At 43.3% G+C, this 21,679-nt stretch overlaps 2 protein-coding genes and 1 pseudogene across 2 annotated transcripts; 2 read left to right on the top strand and 1 right to left on the bottom strand.

Moving 5' to 3' along the window:
• Window positions 1–7,673: 7,673 nt before the first annotated feature.
• LOC133886184 (UV-B-induced protein At3g17800, chloroplastic-like) lies at window positions 7,674–10,572 on the top strand. Its single transcript, XM_062325921.1, has 2 exons — window positions 7,674–8,544; window positions 9,282–10,572. The coding sequence occupies exons 1-2, from the start codon at window positions 8,264–8,266 to the stop codon at window positions 10,066–10,068; spliced, it is 1,068 nt and encodes a 355-aa protein (XP_062181905.1). The 5' UTR covers window positions 7,674–8,263; the 3' UTR covers window positions 10,069–10,572.
• Window positions 10,573–10,763: 191 nt separating this feature from the next.
• On the top strand, window positions 10,764–11,558 carry LOC133886185 (rapid alkalinization factor 23-like). The gene has a single exon (XM_062325922.1). The coding sequence runs from the start codon at window positions 11,055–11,057 to the stop codon at window positions 11,385–11,387; it is 333 nt and encodes a 110-aa protein (XP_062181906.1). The 5' UTR covers window positions 10,764–11,054; the 3' UTR covers window positions 11,388–11,558.
• A 1,905-nt stretch (window positions 11,559–13,463) lies between these two features.
• On the bottom strand, window positions 13,464–19,271 carry LOC133886818 (serine hydroxymethyltransferase 4-like; annotated as a pseudogene).
• Between the last annotated feature and the right edge of the window lie 2,408 nt (window positions 19,272–21,679).

Genomic DNA, 21,679 nt, shown 5'->3' with positions numbered 1-21,679 from the left:
TGGATCCACGCGCCCCTCAGAATCACGGGGCATAACAAAGAAACTCCACCGTCGGACAGACGGAGTGGCCCAAGACGCTTCGGACACACTTGATCCCTCCCCGGAGGCACCATCGCGGATCTGAGCGAGGCCCCCTCCAGCTTCGGGCCGCTGCACCTATGCACATAGATCGGACTCCAGTTAGCCTTGAAGGCATGAACACTCCAAAGCAACACAGGCGAACCACAAGAAGGAAGACATGACTCCATTTATATAATAAAAAAGCCCAAATACATAAAGCAGAAGGGGGTAGCCAACATACTAAGACCTTGCCCCTTTCGGAAAGAAAGAAAGCAAAAAATAGACTGCCTGCAACAGAGCTACACCTCCAGGGCATCCACACACGAAGACTGCTCCTGCGGGACAACGGCGCGAAGCGAAGACTGCAAGCTCCGAATGAAGGGCCAGACCCCCCGATGAAGAACCCGGACAAAGACCTCCTGGAACATCTGGAGTCACCTGACCTGCCATGTAGCGTAGCGTCATGCCCCAGCCGTGCCTTGCCCACAAGTTATGCCGTAAGTTCTCCAAAGCAGCGCGGATCTCCACCAGAGGTGCCTCGGGCCAAAAACCCTCGATCACGGAGTCTGGTACTGGCTACTCCAGTACTTCGAGTGGACCAACCCCCGCTTGGTGCAGCAAGGTCGGCTGGAGCACCGCGGCCACGTGTGCATTAGACCTCGCGTATGCCTTCGCCGCCCTAACCATTACATTCGCGGCAGACCGAAGCCAAAAGAGCGGCATCACCGAGGCCTCCGAGTCGAAAGGGAGTGGCGGACACCTAGCCCCAAGGCAGCTCAGGGCATCAGAGGTGATCCGGGCAACCTCCGACGCAAGTGCAGCTAACCGCTGGCACTCCGAGCGCACTGCTCCCTCCGATGCCTGAGCCTCCTCCAGCTCCCGAAGGGTCTTAGCATCACCTTCAGCCAACACCCGGGTTGCATTGGCTGCATCGGTGAACTCCCTGGCCTCCCGAAGGTCTTTAGCAGCCTTCCGTGCCTCAGCCTCCACGCGCTCCCGCTTCAAAGCCACCTCCCACCAGAGACCCTCCTCACGCTCACAGAGCACCATCTCCTCTCGAAGACGATCCTCCGAAGACTCAGCTTGCTTCCGAGCCTCCTCCAAGGCTTGACGAAGGCCGTCAACCTCGTCATGGGCCGCGACAAAGGCTACCCCCCATCTCCCAGTGCCCTTATCAAAATTGCTTGCTACAAGGCACAACAGAAGAAGGAAAAGGACCAAATAAGCTACTGAGAATCAGGCACTGGACCCGGTAAATCATGACTAAACCACTAAACCTGCAGGGTCACCGCTACCAGATGTGTCTCCACTTCCTCCAAAGGGCGCTGGGCCAAGGATCGCTCAACCTCTCCACTCCGGAGAAGAGAGGAGGCCACAGCGAAGGCCCTTGATGCCTCCGAGTGCAGCGCGAAGTCATCCAAAGTTAATACCCCAAGGCTGGGGCCCCCCTCGACCGTCACGGAAGGAGCCCCAGCGGAGGGCAAGGTGCCCACAGCACCGGCTACCCGGGCCAAGTCACCAGCTGGCTTGGGGCTCCATGGAAATGAGGCCACATCCCCCAAGACGGCCTTTGGGGTCACCTCCGGAGAAGTTCTCGACCCCTGCCGGAGCTCCCCAGCCTCCAAGGGGGATTCGAAGACACATACACCTCGGTGGTCACTGCGAAATACCATGAAACACAAGGTCAAGATCCCGATGCATGACCCAAACAGAAAATAGATAACAAAGCAACAACGCCTCACCAAGACCCCAAGCTCTCTCATAGAAGGGCCCGTGACGTCATCGACGTCCAAACCGGCAAACCCAAAATCTTATTCCACGGAGGCCATGCCTCCTCTCTAGCTCTGGCCACCGGCAATATTCGGAGAGCCCAAGCCCTTCCCCCGGTCACTACCACTGAGCTGACCCTCACATCTGGGTAGGTCGCTTGTGCTCCTGGCCCACCTCTGACGCTTCCTGTAGAGCAGTGGCACCACGGATGACTCAGCCATCGAGCCAGTCTGTGAACCTCTGGAGACAGAAGGCTGCCGTGCCCGAAGTGGCTTTGCATGGATCGCAGGAGCGACACGCGCTCGTTTCTCGGTAGCTTAGGCTCCAGCGGATCCTGCCACGCCAGAGCCCCCACTCTGAGATAAAAGCAGACGTGGTTGTACTGCTCCCAACTCTGTGTCAAAGCCACCCGCTGCTCCCGCTCCGCGTGAGTAGGTGGGCCCAGGATCCCCTCGACGATCTCCTCTGCGTGCTCCAGCGGGAGACAACTATCTGAAAGAAAAAGGTAGCTCACATGTGTGAATGAAAAACAAGACAACAAAGATGACTCACCAGAGCTGACGAGGGGGGGGCAGAGTACACCCTCGGCCACTCTTCTGCACCTTGCTCAAAGGCGTAGTCCCAGCCTATTTGAAGGGGCCGAATGCTCAACATGGTGAACTCCTTCACGAGATCATGCATGCTCATCCTTTCAGCCACCTTCTGGAGAAGGGCCAACCACGAAGCGAATTGGTCATCAGTGATCCCCGTCTCCGGCTCCGGGACATATGCGATATCTCAATTGGTGGAGCGAAGGGGGGATACGAGACCAACATTGTAGTAGAACCACTGCTACAACCAGCCGGTATACCACCAACCGTTAATAGCCTTCGTCGAGAAGGCATCGCGGTATTGTGACCGTATCTGGAAATTAACGCTGCCGAAGCTGAGGCGCCTCTTTCGTCCCCTCACCCTTGACCATCTTCGGCTGACAACTGGCGAAGTGGAGGGTTACAAAGAAATCCACCCTCCCTTCGCACCCCTCCGCCCGCATGACCCACTCGAAGGTGGCCAGGAAGGCGATGATGTTGGCATGGAGCTGCGGAAGCTCCACATAGTAGTGCAAAGCACCGCCTCGAGCAGTGGCGCCGACGGAAAACCAAGCCCGCTTCGAAGAAAGCCATGAACACCATGACTTCGTGGGCTAAAGGCTCCAGGACCTCCTCATCCAGTGGAGGCCGAACGTTGGCTCTGGAGGGAATCTTCCCCTCCCTGACCATCCGATCAAGCTTCTCATCATCGATGGCAGACACACCTAGCACGGTGGTCTGCTGGGGATGACTCTTGCTAGCGCGACGGAGCTCTACCCCAAGCAGCGGCCCCATAAATAATGGGTGAACTGGTGCCACCTGAGGGCCCCCCACCGTGGCCGCACTGGCAGTTTTGCTTGCCGCCTGAGTTCCTGCTCCACCCAGGGCACTCGAGTCAACCATACGGATCACAAGAAGACGGCGAAAGGCGCTGAACGGTAGAGAAGAAAGAAGAGCATCAATTGACAGACACACACGCAAAGCAAGGGCAACTGGAGGCCAAGGGCAGATGAGAATAAGGCGCGGGTGAAAAGGCCTCTCATGGTAATCCCTCCCCTTATTTAAAGGTAAGGGAGAGATTACCACCCCCCCACCTAGAAAAATGAGCGTATACCCTATCCCTTGGCCTATCAGGCCAACATGATTTCGAAAGTCATGATGATATTACTGAGGAACGTCTTTATCAGAACATTTTTGCTTCTCACTTTGGGCAGTTAGCAATAATCTTTCTATGGACGTCCGGAAATTTGTTTCATGTAGCTTGGCAAGGAAATTTTGAATCATGGATACAGGATCCTTTACACATAAGGCCTATTGCTCATGCAATTTGGGATCCTCATTTTGGTCAACCCGCCATGGAAGACTTCTAGAAACATCTCAGATGCAAGTCCACTTTCGATATATCTCTGTCTGTATACTGTATACACGGATACAGAATCCGCTATATCCGTTTGTGAAATAAAGACTAAATCCCACCCTCAACCCCATATCCAAATAAAAGCAGTAAGGAAAAAGTTTTAAAGAGAAGAATCAATGGATTCATGATTAAACCCCTCCTACTTCTTGTATAGATCATGGGAAAGCGGAACCGCGACCCCCTAACCATAGGATGCCACACGTCCCACGTCCGCGTGACAAGGCGTAGTCACGCCCTTCTCACAGGGCGCATTCAATGCCCCTTGTCACTAGCGTCATTGAATGGACCGTTCAGATCAAGTGGGTCGAATCTTCCCAAGCAAGCCAAGGGATATTAGGGACCATAAGTCATCGATAACAAGCTAGGGACCGCCGGAAGCCCTGCTCTGAAAGAATCACGGGCCCAACACTCCGCTGGCCGCCCTCGCGAGGGCCTACTGTTTGGGGTCCTTGTTAAGGACCCCCGACAGCCCCATGGCTTCATTGGCCCTTGCCCATGGGCCCACGCCTCTCAAAGGCCGCTTTTTTATTTTCAGGCTTCGGAGTAACTACCTCCTAGAGCCATGACTCCGGAAGCCTCCATCTCTCGGAGCCATGCCTCCCCTAGAGCCCCCGTCTCTGAGGCTCAGGCAGGCTTTCCAAAGGCCATGGGGTAGGCCATCGGACGCCAAGAAAGATATACTAGGAGAGGAATGCTGGTCATCCATTGCCTGCAAGGAAGTGAGGCATTAATTACCTAGGCTAGTGGGTGACGTTCTGACACCCCAGTACAACGGAGGTTATCCTGACACCCCTAACATCACGGAGCCAGGCCACAATTGGCGACCGGATCACCCCTCTAGGTACAGGCACCCTAATAGTTACCATAGTAGATATTTATCTCCTATGTAAGGTAAAAAGTAGTTATCCAGGATAAGGCCATGTAACTCGACCTGATCCTGAATATTTTGCACATAGCGGTAACTTGTACGCTAAGCTACGCCCAACCCTATAAATAAAGGGCCATGGACATCTGAGCAGAGGGGCACACTCAACAAAGCACAGAGGAGCGCAATCACAAGTCTTCCTGTGATACTCGTCCTAGCTCAGTCCATATTTTTACTATCAATACATTTGTGGTGTTCCTTCCTCTCAAACTTCTTCTCCAAGCTTAAGTCTCCTCCTTAGAAGAAACTCTCGCTGTACTTAATAGGGCAAGACGATCTCTTGCTCCAACATCTATTATTTTTTTGTCTCTAGTTATTAGTCGCTTGAGTGTATTTGCTCTATGTCATGAGATTCTCTCCCAGTTCGCCTTCTTCGCTCCAACCCTACTAGAGCTTCAGTCGCAACTCCCAGATCTGTGGCCGGAGCTGACAGATCAGGGGTTGCCATCGCTAAACCAGTGGCTCTGCTACTAAACAAGATGGTTGGAGTTCAAGACAGCTCCATTGGAGCTAAGGGTGATTCCCGGGTGTCCATCCTTTACCCTCATCATCCTCCTCACCACAATAGTTGTCGGCATCACTGTCAGTCCCTTCATCTATCGGTTTAGGATGGAGGTAGCTAATAATAAAGGAGGTTTATCCTTCCTTCTCCCCCGATTTCTCGCTCACCATGGCTCGGATCTGTGTTTTACCACTACTACCATGTCACCTCCTCCATTTTGCCGATATGGTGCCCCCGCCATATTGTTGCCGCTCATGACCTACTCCACCTTAGAACACCTCTCATGCCATCAGGAACCACCACGGCCCATCAATTTGTGCCCATGAACCCTAGATCCATGCTTCTAAAGTCAACTCTCAACTCCTTTGCTCATGTTCTGCGTGTACTCCATTGATATCATCATAGGCCGACAACACCAAGCATCAACTATTGGCACCATGTAGATGGTCAGAGCTTACCGTGTCGATGACGACAAGTCCCATGGCCAGCAACCTACCCTTTGGGGTCAAATCCTATAGCGGCGGCTGTGTGCATTCACAAAGGCGTGTTGCTCCTCATGCAACCTCAACTTCTGAAGAAGCAGAGGCCCTTTTGCCCTGAGTGTTTTGCTGTACAGCACAACCAAGTCCAACGATGACAAACCTCGTTGGCGTTCAATTGACCGCCAAGCTATTCTCGATCAAGGTTTACAAAACCGTTTGGAGCACAAAAACCGAGACCCGGTGGTAATCGAGAAATTACGGTTATAGCAATAACCGCTCAAAATTCAGCGAGAATTCACTCAAATTCACTCGGTCAAATTTGAAATTCGGAAAGAATTCGTACCGAATTGACCGAACGATAACCGCTCGGTTTGCACTGGTTACTGAGCTGTTTTGCTGATTTATCGAGCAGTTTTGCTGATATATCGAGCGCATTTTCTGCTCGATTTTGTCAGTAACCATTCAGTTTTAACAATTTATCGAGCGGTTTTCTCGAATTTCAGTAATGTTCAACAAAAAACAAAAAAATAGCTCAACCTTGTAAAATCAATAACTAATTCATCTAAGCTTCAAATCAAGTGAAACAATTTTTTTCCCTTGTAACATGATCTTCATTGTAAAAGTATTTATACTCATAAAAAAGTTGAATATTTTCTGTGAGAAAATGTATTTGCTAAACCAAGTTAAATGCATAGTTTACTCTTTGCTAATCCAAAAATCATGAAACCAATTTGTTAGTATTCTTACATGATCTTATGTCTTTTAAAGATACATGAACTCATGAAATAGTTATTGTAACATGCAGCATTGTCTAAATGTGTTGCAACTAGATTAATTCATAACTAACCAATCACACCTCCAAAATTTGTGAAGCCACTTTTATTAGTTTACTTATAATATGCTTTATCTAGGAAAAATAATGGTAGACATGAAAAAGTTAATTACGGTGATGTTTCTTAACATATTCACTTTATGGTTCTGAACTTTGTAAAAATCATGGAGAAACTAATAAAACTTTAATTGAAGTTTAACCAATTTTAAAGATCCTCTTCAGATACATCCTACACAAGAAAAATATGTGTTTGCATGTTAAGTTTTTTCTTAACATGAGTTAATAAATGAGCTACGCGCTTCAAGTTTTTTCTTTTTTTTTTCAAACTTCCTCCCTATCGAATATGATGCAAATGACATTATTATAAAAATTATTTTCACGGAAGTTCTTAGAATTATTTTTAGTTTTTTTTAGGATTGTTTCTATTTTTTATTTTCTATTTTTTAAAAATTTTAATTTAAATTCGGTAACCGACGGTTTATATTATTAGAACGGAACCATGAGATCGGTTATCACGAATTTCAATGATAACCAACGAATTTATTAACCCTGTTCTCGAGTTGTTGATATCATCAATAGACATCAGCGGAGCATGCAAGCACGCCTTCGAACACGTCTCCAGTGATTGTGAGTGTACGTGTCAGTGTCGATAATGCATGCTGCTTCATTGCAGTTACAGTGTTGTAATTGACGCCCTCTGCAGTTAAGTGCAAGTGCTCGTATATTATAAAAATATATAAATATTAAATATAAATTCAAGATATAGAGATATAAATGTGCTATGGGAGTATTACTAAACGAATACGAGCGATACCATAGTTTGATTTCAGATGAGATTAAAAAAGAGATTATTCCCTAATTTCTGTGCTAATTTATTTATTTATTTTTGTTTGTAAGATGGGTTACATATCCATAGCGACGATACGGGACGATTAGAAGTTGAGGATGAATACTAAAAATAAGTAAATTATTTAAATTTTAAAGATTTTTAACATATGAGAGAAGAGTAGAGAAAAAATGGCTCAGAACCGACTCGAATTTATTCCAAATGTATCGAGAAAAACTTAAAACATCGTCTATTGCTCGCGATTACTTGAATTAAGGTGTGCGTAGAGTTTATCTTGCAAATTGCAATTACTCCACTTCATTTTGGAAAGACAATTGGTTGATAGACTTGACGATTTACTTGGGAAAAATTTCATGTTCGATTATATATCTATATATGCTCTGCAGTTAGGAAATTAAGTTGAATGGTTGATATGAGGCAACAAGCATCCTATGGTCAGACGTCCAATGCCTATTTACATCCTTTTCCCAAATAAGCCTATATTCTGGTATTGCCTAAATGACATTTTTCCTACTGAAGTAAGCCACTTGAAACAGAATAGAAATTTTTCACCTGAACTATGCAACAAAAAAAAACAATTGTTTCAACTAAAGTATAATCATGACTGATCTAGTTGTTCTGACAACTAATATAGCATGTATGCTAAATAGAATTTCGGGAAATTGTAACTCCAATAACATGCCATTGTATAGTTGATAATTGAAATCAGAAAAGAAATTTGGTCTTACCGTAAAGCAGACATACTAGTATGAAGTTTAAACGGTGTTATCTCTTCTTCAATAGTTTGGATTGAGTCGTTGAATTCGGAATATGCAACTCTGCAAGTAGTATCATCAAATGCTTCCTTGTCTACTTCAAAATGCAGGGGAATATTTTGAATTGGAAATCGAAATGCGCAACTAAGAAGTTATGGACTACAGCAGCTGGTGCAAAACCTGATGGTTCTGAATTTGAAAGTGTGGATGCACCACTTGAGCCCCAAACATGGGAAGGGAGTTTCTTGTGTGGTTTGTTGAAGAGCCAGCCACATATTTTTCTAGTTGCTGCAGCAAAGCAACTGCAAGAACTGTCTAATCAAAGAGAAGACACCTTGAATCGCTGGGAACACAGTATTGGTTCTAAAGGGGACTGCCTTCACAGGTTGGTAATTACTCTCTGGTTTACATGCAGGAAACATGTAGTCAAACAGTAATTTTGAGCACAAACCATGATGCTCTTTTGTGAACTTGTAAACACCATTCATTTGAATCGGCAATTTTAGCTTGTATCACTTATTTAATTATGAAGAACAACATAATAGTTATTAAATAAATCCTCGGTCTGTAAGCTACTTGTCCTTTGAGGAATAGTATGGCACCATTAGCAACTACTCTGACTTATTAAGTAAATGCATAAAATAGAGGTTGAAGCAACACTAGGATACACCATTTTGGTTCTGCATGTTGCAACGAAGACTCAGATTCAGATCAAGATTGTGTTACTGGAAGTTTAGTGACGAGAGGAAACAGGATCAAACTGACAACCTGTTGCCTTGTTCTTTGTTGTGTGAATAAGATATAAAATTGTAGACCATTATGTATCTAAAATAGTAGATCAAATAAGATAATAACAGGGTGTGAACTCATATATGGTTAGAGGGGTTCTAGGTGATGTTACATGTGTTATATGTTTCTTCAAGAGCTATCGTTAAGAGTTCACGGAATCTAGCTCGCAGTATTCATTATGGATCATATCAAGAAGATACCCTGATATGGCAAACAGTACCAAACCCTGAAAATATTTCTGAGTGTACTTAATAGATTGCTTGTTCTTTTGACTTTTGGTATTGTAATTTGGTCTGGATAATTAACTAATTTGTTGGGGACCCTTGCAACTAGGAGGATTGCTGAAATGAAGGAGCAAGAGTGTCAGCCTGCTATTGAGGACATCATGTATATGCTGATTGTTTATAAGTTTTTCAAGATTGAAGTTCCAATGGTTCCAAATCTATCGAAACTCATCAGCAACAGAAGATTACAACTATGGCCACCAAGGGAGACAGATCTTGAATCCATTCACGGACCTGAGGTGCTAGAACTAATTAGGGAACACTTGACCAGCATTATCAGATGGGTGCACAGAAATGGTCCCAAGATCAATCGCTCGACACTTCGTATTAAAAGACTGCAATTTGGTCGGATATATTCCGCTTCAATAATGTATGGGTACTTTCTGAAATCTGTCAGCATCAGGCATCGTTTGCAGCTGACTCTCACTCATTCTGAAGAAATTTTACCTCCAATTCAGTTTCTGAATGCTCAATTTACTAGTCCCCAGAAACAAGAACAGGAAGAGGCCGTTGGAGGTTCTGGGGAAACATCATCTTCCTGGAAACCAAGCTCCGTTGTCAACCTGCATGACTTGAAGGGTTACATGATGGGCTTTGATCCAAAGACCTTGCAGCTCTGTGCGAAGCTGCGCTCTTGCGAAGCTTCTAATCTCATCGAGAAGCACAGCTGGGCACTTATCGGAGAGAACATGGTACTTCCCCAAGAGAACAATGAAGCGGTTATACTTGATCCTTCAACCCTAAAAAGATTGTTGCTTGAAGCCATTGCATTCGGTTCCTTCCTTTGGGATGTGGAAGATTATGTGGACGAGATTTATAAGCTGTCGGATAGCTGAGGACAGTGCTGCAGAAAGTTCTTACAGCCTTGTAGATATGAATCCAGCTGAAAGAAGAATTTTTGGCACCTCACTAGTCTTTTGCTGCAGAAAGTTCCTCCAATTGCAGAAGACTTTCCTGAAGCCTTGTACATATGATGAACTAGCTGTTATGTACATGTACATGTACACCTTGATCTCAAGATTGATTTGGAGGTGCTTGGGTGTATGTCACTCGTGAGACATGTTTGTTTCTGTAGGAGTTTTGTAGTGCTACTGCATTGACAAATCCAATCCAAACTGTTGCTACTTTCAGAATTTTTGGCACGCGTTATGAGACTCATTTCGATGTAATTTTCATCACTTCAAATCATCCTGGTTTAGAACTCAAAAGCATCAACCTGTCTGTAACTTTGAGGACACCTAACATAATTTCACATGACTAACTAGCAGCATGATGACACATGATAACCAGTCAAGCAGGCAACACCTGAAAGAATGGGGCCAGCCAAATTCAGACCCATCAGTTGTCAAAAGTCAGATGTCCAAAACTACTGTGGATTTAAAGTTGCAGCAAACAAAATGTAATCTGATGATCTTGGTGAAATTTAGCAAGAATAATCTTACATGAGGCAGAACACTTTGTCTGAATTCTCAAAGAAATTGTGGACCCAAACATTTTGTAAGATGAAATCCTTCTCCCATGGTAAATGTGAGGTCAGTAACTAGTAAACCTCATCCTCTCCCCTTTTGATTTTTCCTCCCTCCATTGCAGTCACTGCTCTGGCCCCACGGCCACAGGAAAAGGCAGTACACAACTGGCTGTCCCGCACTGCATTTAAGGCCAACTCCTCCACTACCTCACTCACGGGACAACAGAAGCCCTCCATCAAGAGAACAGCAAAGATCCAGTGCAGAAAGAGAGAAAGCAAGAAACTCTATGACACACTGAACATAGGAGAGGGCTGGAAGAGGAAGAAGCGGTCCCAATCTCACTCTCTCCCACAATGGAAGAGGGCAAACTGATCTTGCTCTCAAGGGCATGGGCAGCGGCATCGCTCCTGCTGCTGCTGCTCCTCCAGGGGAGAGGAGGCCACTGCATCAGCCAGGGCATGGAGATGGAGATGGAGATGGAGATGGACTCAGAGGCTCACCGGAGGCAGCTCTGGGAGGCGACCACCGGCAGGAGGTACATCAGCTACGACGCCCTGAGGGGCGACGTCGTGCCGTGCTCGAGGCCCGGGGTGCCGTACTACAACTGCAGGATCACGACCACCGCCAACCCCTACAACAGGGGGTGCGAGAGCATCACCATGTGCAGGGATGCGGCAGATCCCTAGATTCTTGGAATGGAAGGGGCTACGTGCAATGTATGGCTTCTTCAAGTGTAATCTTTCTCTATTATCTTATTTTTTTTCCTTTTCTCTTTTCTTGGTCTTTCCTCCTTCGCTGGAATATTAGTAAGTGTTGTAAGGAAGGATTAATGGATAAGCTTCATGTTTTTCACCTCACTACTCTTTTGCTTCTGGTGTGGAGGTGCATGCGTGTGTGTATGTATGTGAGCTTGGATTGGGAGCTGCATGGAGGGGCTCGTGGCAGTTTCATCAAGTATCCTCTGGATTGGGATGTGTGTGTGGTGCTGTTGGCACTGTAAGATGTTGATGAACAATGCTATAGATTATCTGAGAAAAAAAAACTACTCAGCTGCTTTCTTATGTTTTTTTTTCTTCTTGCCATTTTTAAAGACTCTTTTTTTTTTTCTTTTTGCCATTTCGTTCACCTCTTTTAGGTTACTCAAGAATCTGATCGCAGGAGTAAATCTCCAACAAACTAAGACAAAGAACACCAGGGCAATATCAAATAGGGAAATGGCGATGCCACAGTTCCAGAATTTTTGAGAATATGCAACTATAGTCATAATGTTCATTTTTCTCATAGAGATGAGAAGTTTCCGGAAATTGCAACAATAAGTTCATAACGTCCTCATTATCTAAAAATAAAGTTCAGAAGATCCTATATATTGGTAGAAAAATTGGACATTTTAGTGAGGAGAAAGCGTAACTTCATTTTCCCAATGTGTTATACTGAATGAACAACGGCAGGAAACGTCAGCTCCGTGCCTTTCAGTATGCTGGAGTCCTGGACCTGAAAATGATGTGATGTATGCAGCTATCCATTTGCTTCTTCATTCAGAGCTCAGACTTCATTCCACATGGATGCACCGACACACTGCACGGTTTTCCTTTTTTTCGCAAACGGCCAGAGAGCACACCCAGTTGGGTCCCTGACAAGAAATTGACTGTTGTCTGCAGGTTCTACAAAATTTGGTCAACTATGTGACTGTAGATATTCTTGTGCATGCCGACAATGGTCAGTTTTACTATATTACCTTGTGGTTGTGGGCACAATTTAGTGGTTTCAATGTACAAGCCAGGTAAATCAGCTGCTTGAAATTTACATCTACACCGGTTAGCCACATATTGAGACGGGAAATATTTCAGGTTACAACCATTTGCGAATAACTTTGCTGAATTATTTATGAACCATCTCTAGTAATTTCATCGTACGCAAGTAGTAAGAAAAATGCTTGGGAATCTTGGGATTTATCGTTAAGTCGTAAACGGGCCAAGGACTATTGCATCATGGTATTTCCTGAAGGTGGTGAAAAATTTCGCTAAAAATATTGTTACAAGCTAGAGTCAAATCTATGCAAAAAAAAAATGTTGCATAGACGCTACGTACGACACGCCGAACGTGCCATGTACATACGTACGTACCCAGAGGTAGGGTGGTACAGTTCATCAAAGCTAATTAATACTCATCAGCAACAGAAGCAGAGCGTGAAATATTCACTTCGTGACACTTCAGTCACGCCCGTCTGAGTACGTCACAATTCTTGTGACACTCATTGATAATGGTTTTTTGGCAAATTATGGGCCGGTCGATTTTCCAAAACTACATCTGAAATAGTATAATTCATTCACATACAAGGAACGATAATCAAAAGTGAAAGAAGAATCAAATATTGAGTAATCAAATCATTCATTCTTTAGCTAAGTGCCATATTAGCTCCACATTCCACCCTTTTATTTTTTTACAAAACGCCCGAATTAATTATTCCCATCGAAAAACTTCGGCTACTGAGCAGAGAAGATTTGAAAATCATGGCATAGGACTCTTTTTTTTCTTTATTTATATTTTTCTATATGCACAATGGTTCAAATTTCTATTTCCTAAATCATTTGTTTGGAGGTTGTACGCGGACCTTTTCAAATTGTTCCTTTTTTACAAACAAAAAACTTGTGCCAAAATAACAGATCAGAAGAACAAAAGGCATTGGACACGCAATGGATTTCAGCGTCCCCGCCAAGATCCCCACTGCCAGTAACGGCAGAACGATAAGGGTAGAAACCAAAGGACTATAATTGGCAAGCACTTGATTGACATTCCCATATGATTGCAAGCGAACGGTTCCTAGAAGAAAATCAAATTGACGGAACTTGGATGACCACCAAACCAGACCAAGGTTTCATTTACCGACCGGAGCTCGGTTACCGAGCTCCGGCGGTAACCGAAAATGCGCGATAACCGCGTTTACCGGTCAAAAATTCAAAAAAAATCGGAGAAAATTCATTCGGCAAATTTTAAATTTTTGCGAAAAAATCATGTTTTTGCCCTCTCGGTAACCGAGCGGTTTGGGTCGGTTACCGAGCGATTTTCTCGCATTTTTGATTCGGTCGGTTACCGAGCGGTTTGGGTCGGTAACCGCTCGGTTTTCTCGATTTATCGAGCGGTTTTATCGAATTTCAGCGCAGTTCAACAAAAAACCTAAAAAAGGGTTCAATCTTGTAAAATCAATAACTAATTCATCCGAACTTCAAATCAAGTGAAACAAATTTTGTTGGCTTCCTTGTAACATGATCTACATGATAAAAGTATTTATACTCATAAAAAAGTTCAAAATTTTCTGTGAGAAATTTTATTTGTTAAACCAAGGTAAATGCATAGTTTACTCTTTGCTAATCCAAAAATCATGAAACTAATTTTGTTAGTCTTCTTACATGATCCTATATCTTTTAAAAATATATGAACTCATGAATTAGTTATTGTAACATGCATGATTGTGTAAATGCGTTGTGACTAGATTAATTCATAACTAACCCATCACACCTTAAAAATTAGTAAAACTACTTTCATTAGCTTATTTATATTATGATTTACGTAGAAAAAATAATAGTAGACATGAAAAAATTAATTACAGTGATGTTTCTTAACATATTCACTTTATGCTTGTGAACTTTGTAAAAATCACAGAGAATTTAATAAAACTCTAAATAAAGTGAAATCAATTTTAAAGATTCTCTTAAAATACATTTTATACAAGAAAAATATGTGTTTGCATGTTACACTTTTCCTTAACATGAGTTAATAATTGAGCCGCGCGCTTCAATTTTTTTTATTTTTTTCAAACTTTCTCCCTATAGAATATGATGCAAACGACATTATTTTTGAAAAAAAATTTCACAGAAGTTCTTAGAATTATGTCTAGTTTTTTTAAAGATTTTTTTTGAATTTTTTTAAATTTTTTTATTTTTTTAAATTTTTTGAATTCAAATTTCGGTTACCGAGCGGTTTTTGAAATCGGACCGGACCGGGAAGGTCGGTAACCGCGATTTTTGAGCGGTTACCGACGGTTTTTTGAACCCTGAACCAGACCAGAGTGGTAGGAGGCTTTTATGAATATGTCATCCTGACGGGCAGACGAAATCCATAAGGCATCATCATCATAAGGGCGGCGGCATAGGGCGATGATGCACTGCGGCAGAGAAGACAGTTGGCAGAAGGGCGGAGCAGGTGGATGATTAGTACAGGAGGTCACACCGTGTTGCCCTACTCCTTGTACTTCATGCTCTCGAGCGTGAACCCGGGCATGTCGAAGGAGTCGGCGAACTTCTCGACCTCGGCCTTGAGGTTCTCAATGTCCTTGTTGTTCACCAGGCCCTTGTTGAAGTACTTGAGGAGCTTGCCGTACTCCTCCTGGATGTTCAGGCAGATGGTCACCGCCTGGTGGAGGAACTCGCCGATCTGCTCAAAGTCCTTCTCGACCAGGCCCCTTGAGGTCATCGCGGGGGCACCTGAAAACCATACCAAGAATGCATAAGAAACATTGCTTTAACACTTGTACAACAAAGAACAGTGATATAACTGAACGAATTTCCATCCAACGATCACCAAAAGATATCAGTAACGCTAGATAGCGTCAGGTACGAACAAATGTTCTACAGTGAAGCTTGGGGTGCAGTACTTTTATTGTATGACACTTATCCTGTAGAGTTCTTAGCTGTGCTAACATGCACTTTCAGGGTAAAGCATTAGCTCAAGGATGATCCTGGACTTGAAGGTCCAAACACAAGTCATTCATCACCCATGTAGGCCATGGAGTTTATGACACCAACAAGGCTAGGTTTGGATCTTCACTACTAAATCATTAACATTTGCAAGAACTACACTATTTCTGTGTTGGAAAATGTGAAAAAAATAGCCAAGTGAAATGGAACAAAATTAATAAAAGAAAGAGATCCTATGGTGCTTCAGAGTATAGTCACCCTTCACACAGAACCCGAAAGGACTAAAAAAAGTACAAGGAACAAACACTCAATATGGATGTTGGACCTCACCAGTGGTCAAGGGCCACGGTCCAACACTAGACACTTGCAATGTAGAATTTAATTAAAAGATGCCACTTGGCATAAGCGGATATGTGAATGTCTCAAACAAATGTCAGAAAACATTGAAAGTTCACCACTTTCTGAAGTCATTTTGTTCACAGATGGAAAAAAGGCTACAGAATGGACCTGTTTGGATATGGGGGACTGGGACTAAAATACTTAAGAATTAAATCAGTTCCCATAAAAAAAGAATTAATTCAGTTCCCATAAAAAAGGAATTAATTCAGTTTTGAACTAAATCCAAAAAAAAAATCCTAGACAAGCCGTAACTTTCAAAGTGCATTGTAAATAAAAATATTGTAATAATTTATTGAGGCTTGCATCACCAGCAGAAGTAATGAACAAATTAAATGATACTGACTAATGCGGACACCACCCGGAGCCAATGCACTGCTGTCACCAAAGACAGTATTCTTGTTCAGTGTGATGTGGCAAAGGTCACAGAGCTTTTCGACCTTGTTTCCTGCAAACATAAGCCAACATTAGAACAACTTATAATATGTCCTTAAGAAAATAAAGTCCAATTAGATTGCTAATTTACATACCAGTCAAACCAAGAGGGCGGAGATCCCAGAGTACAAGGTGGTTCTCAGTTCCATCAGTCACCATCCTGTAGCCCTTGCTCATGAGATAGTTTCCAATGGCAACAGCATTGGTCTTCACTTGCTTTGCATAGGCCTTGAAGCCAGGTGTCAAAGTTTGCTGCAGCGCAACGGCAAGTGCAGCAATCTGGTGGTTGTGAGGGCCACCCTGGAGTGATGGAAACACCGTAAAGTTGATCTTGTCTTCATAGTCATAGACAGCACCCTCAGGCTGGCCCTTCTTGGGAGGCTTAGGGCCTTTCCTGTAGAAGATCATGCCAGCCCTTGGCCCTCGGAGAGACTTGTGTGTGGTAGTGGTAACCACATCACAGTATTCAAAAGGATTTGCAGCTTCCTGAAAAGGAGGAACAGAAACAGTGAGCGCTTTTTAAACAGACTATTGTACTACTTAAACATTTTCTTAATCACCAATTTGTGACGCCCAAAGAAGACAATCTTAAAGGATTAGCCAAATAATATGATACTTTGCTGGAGATTTTACCACTTTCCTGGTTGTGTTACCCACTGTTTTATGATATATTTATGGGTTTCCTTATATGTATACTTAATGGAAGCATTACATGTTTGTCCATTTCTGGACATTACAAAAAATAGAGAAAATGAATAGTACTAATGTGCACATAGAAAAATAACATTCTAACAAGAACCAAACAGGAGGATTATGCACACATCCTAAATCTTAGAAGGCAGGTGGAACATACATGGTGTTCAATGTTACATTGCATCTATATCATCTACGACAGGCATGCCCCATACAACAAGTCAACATGTGTTGTACAATAGATTAACCTATAAACAATTCTAAACTCAGAACAAAGTACTAAAGTGTATAAGATGGAGTAAGAATCAAGCACAGTTTCATCAATGCATGGCACATCTAGAGTAACATCACCCACATTCAAATAGTACATTAGCCAAATTTAAACATCACATGCACAACTATGTAGTAGATATCTCTAATATATGTTGTCGAAGAGTAGAATCTATTTAAAGAGTCCTCGGTTGTTTCTCTCTCTTGGAATGATGTGTGTTCCAAATGCACACCCACTAACTGCTTAAAATAGAACAAGTTCCAGTTATAACGCTGGTGTATGAACACATTGGTTGCTTGCCCTTATTTGTCCAAATTTGTTCTCAAGTAACTCTCACACCTCTTTCCCTACATTATCACAGGCTTGTTACATTCAGTCCCAAAGTTCACAATTTTACTGATTGTTCTCCTAAAAGATTGTTCTTTTCAAACCTTGTAATCATCTAAGTCTTACTACATAATTTCAAACAAATTATACATTTGCAATCCTGAAGTACCATTGGACATTTTGTCATTCATTAGAACCTATGCATGATGTATTGATAAGCAAGGAACTGAGCCTAGCTCAGTTCGAGTCCTCTTCGACGCGAATTTGGATGTCTATTTCTTTTTATTTATAATGTCACATAGTTCCTCCTAGGTTGGTCGAATTTTATGTATTGATAAGCACGCTATCCACTATAATACTAGAAAATCAACAAATCAATTGACGTTGGCAGCAATTTTTCTGGGCTTAAAATAGAAGTTTCGCCATCAATTTTTTAATGTGAAGGACAAAAACTGCATGAAGTAGTGTGAATAAAGAGAACGGATCAAAACTCCAATGGTGGCTGAAGACATATGCAGCAGGATTGAAAATATTAGAAAACAATAAAAATAGATGGAATATTCAGATCTATCGCCATCAAGGGAAGATAAAATATTTGAACAAACTAAAGCAGGCGAATTTCAGTTTCCGCGATCACAAGACACCATCTTGCTATTTAGAAAACAAGTTACGAGACAAAGCAACAGACAGCAAGAGCCCATCCCAAAAAAAAACTAAATCAGTAAAAGTGCAAAACACTCAGATCTTGTACATACGATTAAATAATCCAACATTTCAACCAGCAACCCAAACAATTCATCACCTAGGTTGCTGATAGAATCCAAACAACCACATACCCAGATCCATAGCCATTTCAATCAATCCAATAACAGCACCATCTAGATCGCAGAACCCAACCTTCAGATGATGTAAAAATGGGAATGCACAGCACGAAATAGCAATAGCAATCTTTACGAGTTATACCTGCGCAGCTACGAGCCCGCTGATGTGCGCCATGTCGCAGAGCAGCAGGGCCCCGACCTTGTCGGCGACGGCCCTGAGCCTGGCGTAGTCCCAGTCCCTCGGGTACGCGCTGCCTCCGCAGATGATGAGCTTGGGGCGGAAGTCCATGGCCTTCTCCTCGAGCTTCTCGTAGTCGATGCACCGGTGGTGGCGCTGACCTTGTACGGCAGGCTCTCGAAGTAGATCGAGGTAGCGGATATCTTCTTCCCTCCTGCCGTGTAGTACCCGTGCGTGAGGTGGCCGCCGGAGGGGAGGTCGAGCCCCATGATCCTGTCGTGCGGGTTGAGGAGCGCGGTGTAGGCGGCGAAGTTGGCGGGGGAGCCCGAGTATGGCTGCACGTTGACGCCCCAGGAGGCGGGGTCGAGGTGGAAGGCTGCCAGCGCGGGACCGGCAGAGGTTCTCGATCTCGTCGATGACGTAGTTGCCGCCGTGGTAGCGGGCGCCCGGCATGCCCTCGGAGTACTTGTTAGTGAGCGGGGAGCCCAGCGCCTCCATGACGGCGAAGGAGGTGAAGTTCTCGGAGGCGATGAGCTCGATGCCGCGCCGCTAGCGCGCTCCAGGAGGTCGTGGACGACGGGGTCCGCGGCTTCCAGAGGGGTCAGGCCCCACGACGCAACGGGATCCATGGCGGCTGTGGAGGATCCAGAGGTGTGGAGGTGAGGGAAGAGAGGCCGCGGGGATATACAGCGGTGGAGATGGAGGCAAGGTTTTCATGATCCCGATCCCGATCCTAGATCCTACGAAGCCGAAACATCCGAATCCTACTATATATCCTAATTTTATAGAATCATAATTTTAAATAAAAATTATATATAATTTTATAAGGTTGTACAATCATATAATCATATAATACTATGTGTTACCTAGCCAAGCTTTATAATAGTCAGTCGAGCTTCTTCTTACATCTGTATAAGTCATACATTGTAAAACTCCGCATAAATCTGTGTATACAAAATTTGAATTTAAAACCATTTTAATATGTGTGTAATTGTGTTATATTCTTAGTGAAACTCCGCAGTTTGTCTTTAGAACCTATTGTTAATGATGTTTTAAGCTTATTAAATGTATTTCTAATATAAAAATAAATTAAACTCTAAAAATAATAATCTCGTAGGATCGTGATTCTACGATCTGATCCTTTGATTTGATCCTACTTAGCATAAAATCCTCTCTAGAATCTAGATCTAAAAACCTTGAGTTGGAGGGGGGAGGGCGCGTGTGCACATGTGGAAGGTGGGTGGTGATGGTAGGGTAGGTGGCAACAGATCCTCTCATGTCGGGCGATTCATATCAAAGAGCAGTTCATCACACCAACATAGTTAAACAACAATCCAACGGTCGTAATCCTCTTACGCTAGTGCTATGCGCCATGTGGCCCTGACCGTTCTACGTTCGAGTGGAGGGAAAAAGGTGAGTTCCGAACGCGAGACCCTCAGATGGAGGGAAAAATTGGCCGTCCTATTTTGGCGCGAGGAGGCATTCTCTGGACTGAGAAGTCGATGAGCTGCTCTGCACTCTGCTCTGCTCTGCTCATGTGCGTAAATCTCCTCTACCTCTCTTCCCCCATTTCCCTCATCGATGGTTCTTTGGAACTGATCAAGCTCCCCCTTGTTCCCTTATCAAGTTGCCTTGGAATTTATCAAGCTTCCCTCTTATCCCATAGAAGAAGCAACTAATTGAAGATATAGGTCTACCATTAACACAAATTCTACACTCCTGGGATGGAAGGAGATAGGTGTATTCTTTCTGAATTTGCGCCTTGGTCGGTGATCCATTTCTTTTGATGCAACTCTAGTTTGGTGCAAAGAGTTCTGGAGTACAATTTCTTTCGATATATGTTTTAGTTCTCTTTCATCACATTCTGGACAACATTGAAATCTATGTTCAGTGGAAATAATCATCCATTACATTGTCTATTCAGTTTTCATCGAAAAAAGGATCAATATTCAGCGTTCATATTTTCTGTTTAGATAGCACCTATCAGGTTCAATGAAAAATGGCACACTAAATGTTCAATGTTTAGTGAGAAATTTTATTCTTCAACTTGGCGCTATCTAATACTCAATTGATGTAAAAACAATAGTGCTGAGATGGAAGTAGATAGGTGTGAATACAACTTCATATTTGTTCTCTATGAATATGTATGGTAATATGTAATTGGTGATCGTAGCATGTGTATTCAATTTTTCGGCCAGCATATGTATGCAATAATCTTATACTTGGTGGCATTTTTTTTTTACAGAGAGAACTTGGTGCCTAGTTTGATACCTCATGTTGGTATGGAATTCGGAATTTTAGATGAGGTTTGGATGTTTTTGCTTAGCTATGGAGGTCACAAGGGTTTTGAGGTCAGAAAAAGATATACGAATAGAAGAAACGTCGATGGCAAGGTTACATCATGTAGATATGTTTATGGAAATGAGGATCATCGAGGAAAAGACTAAAGGGATCATCAAAGTGTCCTCAAGCTGATACAAGAACCGTCTGTCAAGACCGCATGGGGTCTTGCAATGGACCAAAAGAAGGAAAATTATAAAGTGACCGAACTAGTTTTGGAACACGATCACGCCCTGCACTTCCCACAAACCTTGCACTTAATGTTGTCACAAAGAAAAATTTCAGATTTACAAGCTTTTGAGATTGAAATAGCCAATGATGCTGGAATTGGGCCAAAGGCAACATATGAGTTGGCAACTTACCAAGTTGGTGGATCACTTAATCTTACCTACACCCTTCATGATCACAAGAACTATTTGCAGAGCAAGCACCAATGAGAGGTGGCATATGGTCAAGCAGGTAGCATGCTTATGTTTTTTCAAGAAAAAATTGCCGAGAACCTATCTTTCCAATATGTATTGCAAATGGACTATGAAGAACAAATAACAAACATATTCTGTGTTGATGCTAAAATGATCTCTGACTATGCATATTTTGGTGATATTGTTAGTTTTGACACTATATTTGGAACAAACAAAGAGAGCGAGCCTTTTGGTGTGTTTGTTGGATTCAATAATTTTAGAGAAACAGTAGTTTTTTTGGTGCGGCTCTTATGTACGATGAAACATTTGAGTCTTTCAAGTGGTTCTTTGAGACCTTTCTAAAAGCACATAATGAGCGGTGACCTAAAACAATATATACATATTAAGATTTTGCAATGGAA

Source organism: Phragmites australis, chromosome 12, assembly GCF_958298935.1.
Source record: "Phragmites australis chromosome 12, lpPhrAust1.1, whole genome shotgun sequence".
In the NCBI taxonomy this organism is placed as follows: Eukaryota; Viridiplantae; Streptophyta; class Magnoliopsida; order Poales; family Poaceae; genus Phragmites; species Phragmites australis.
This window is presented reverse-complemented; position numbering and strand designations above follow the sequence as displayed.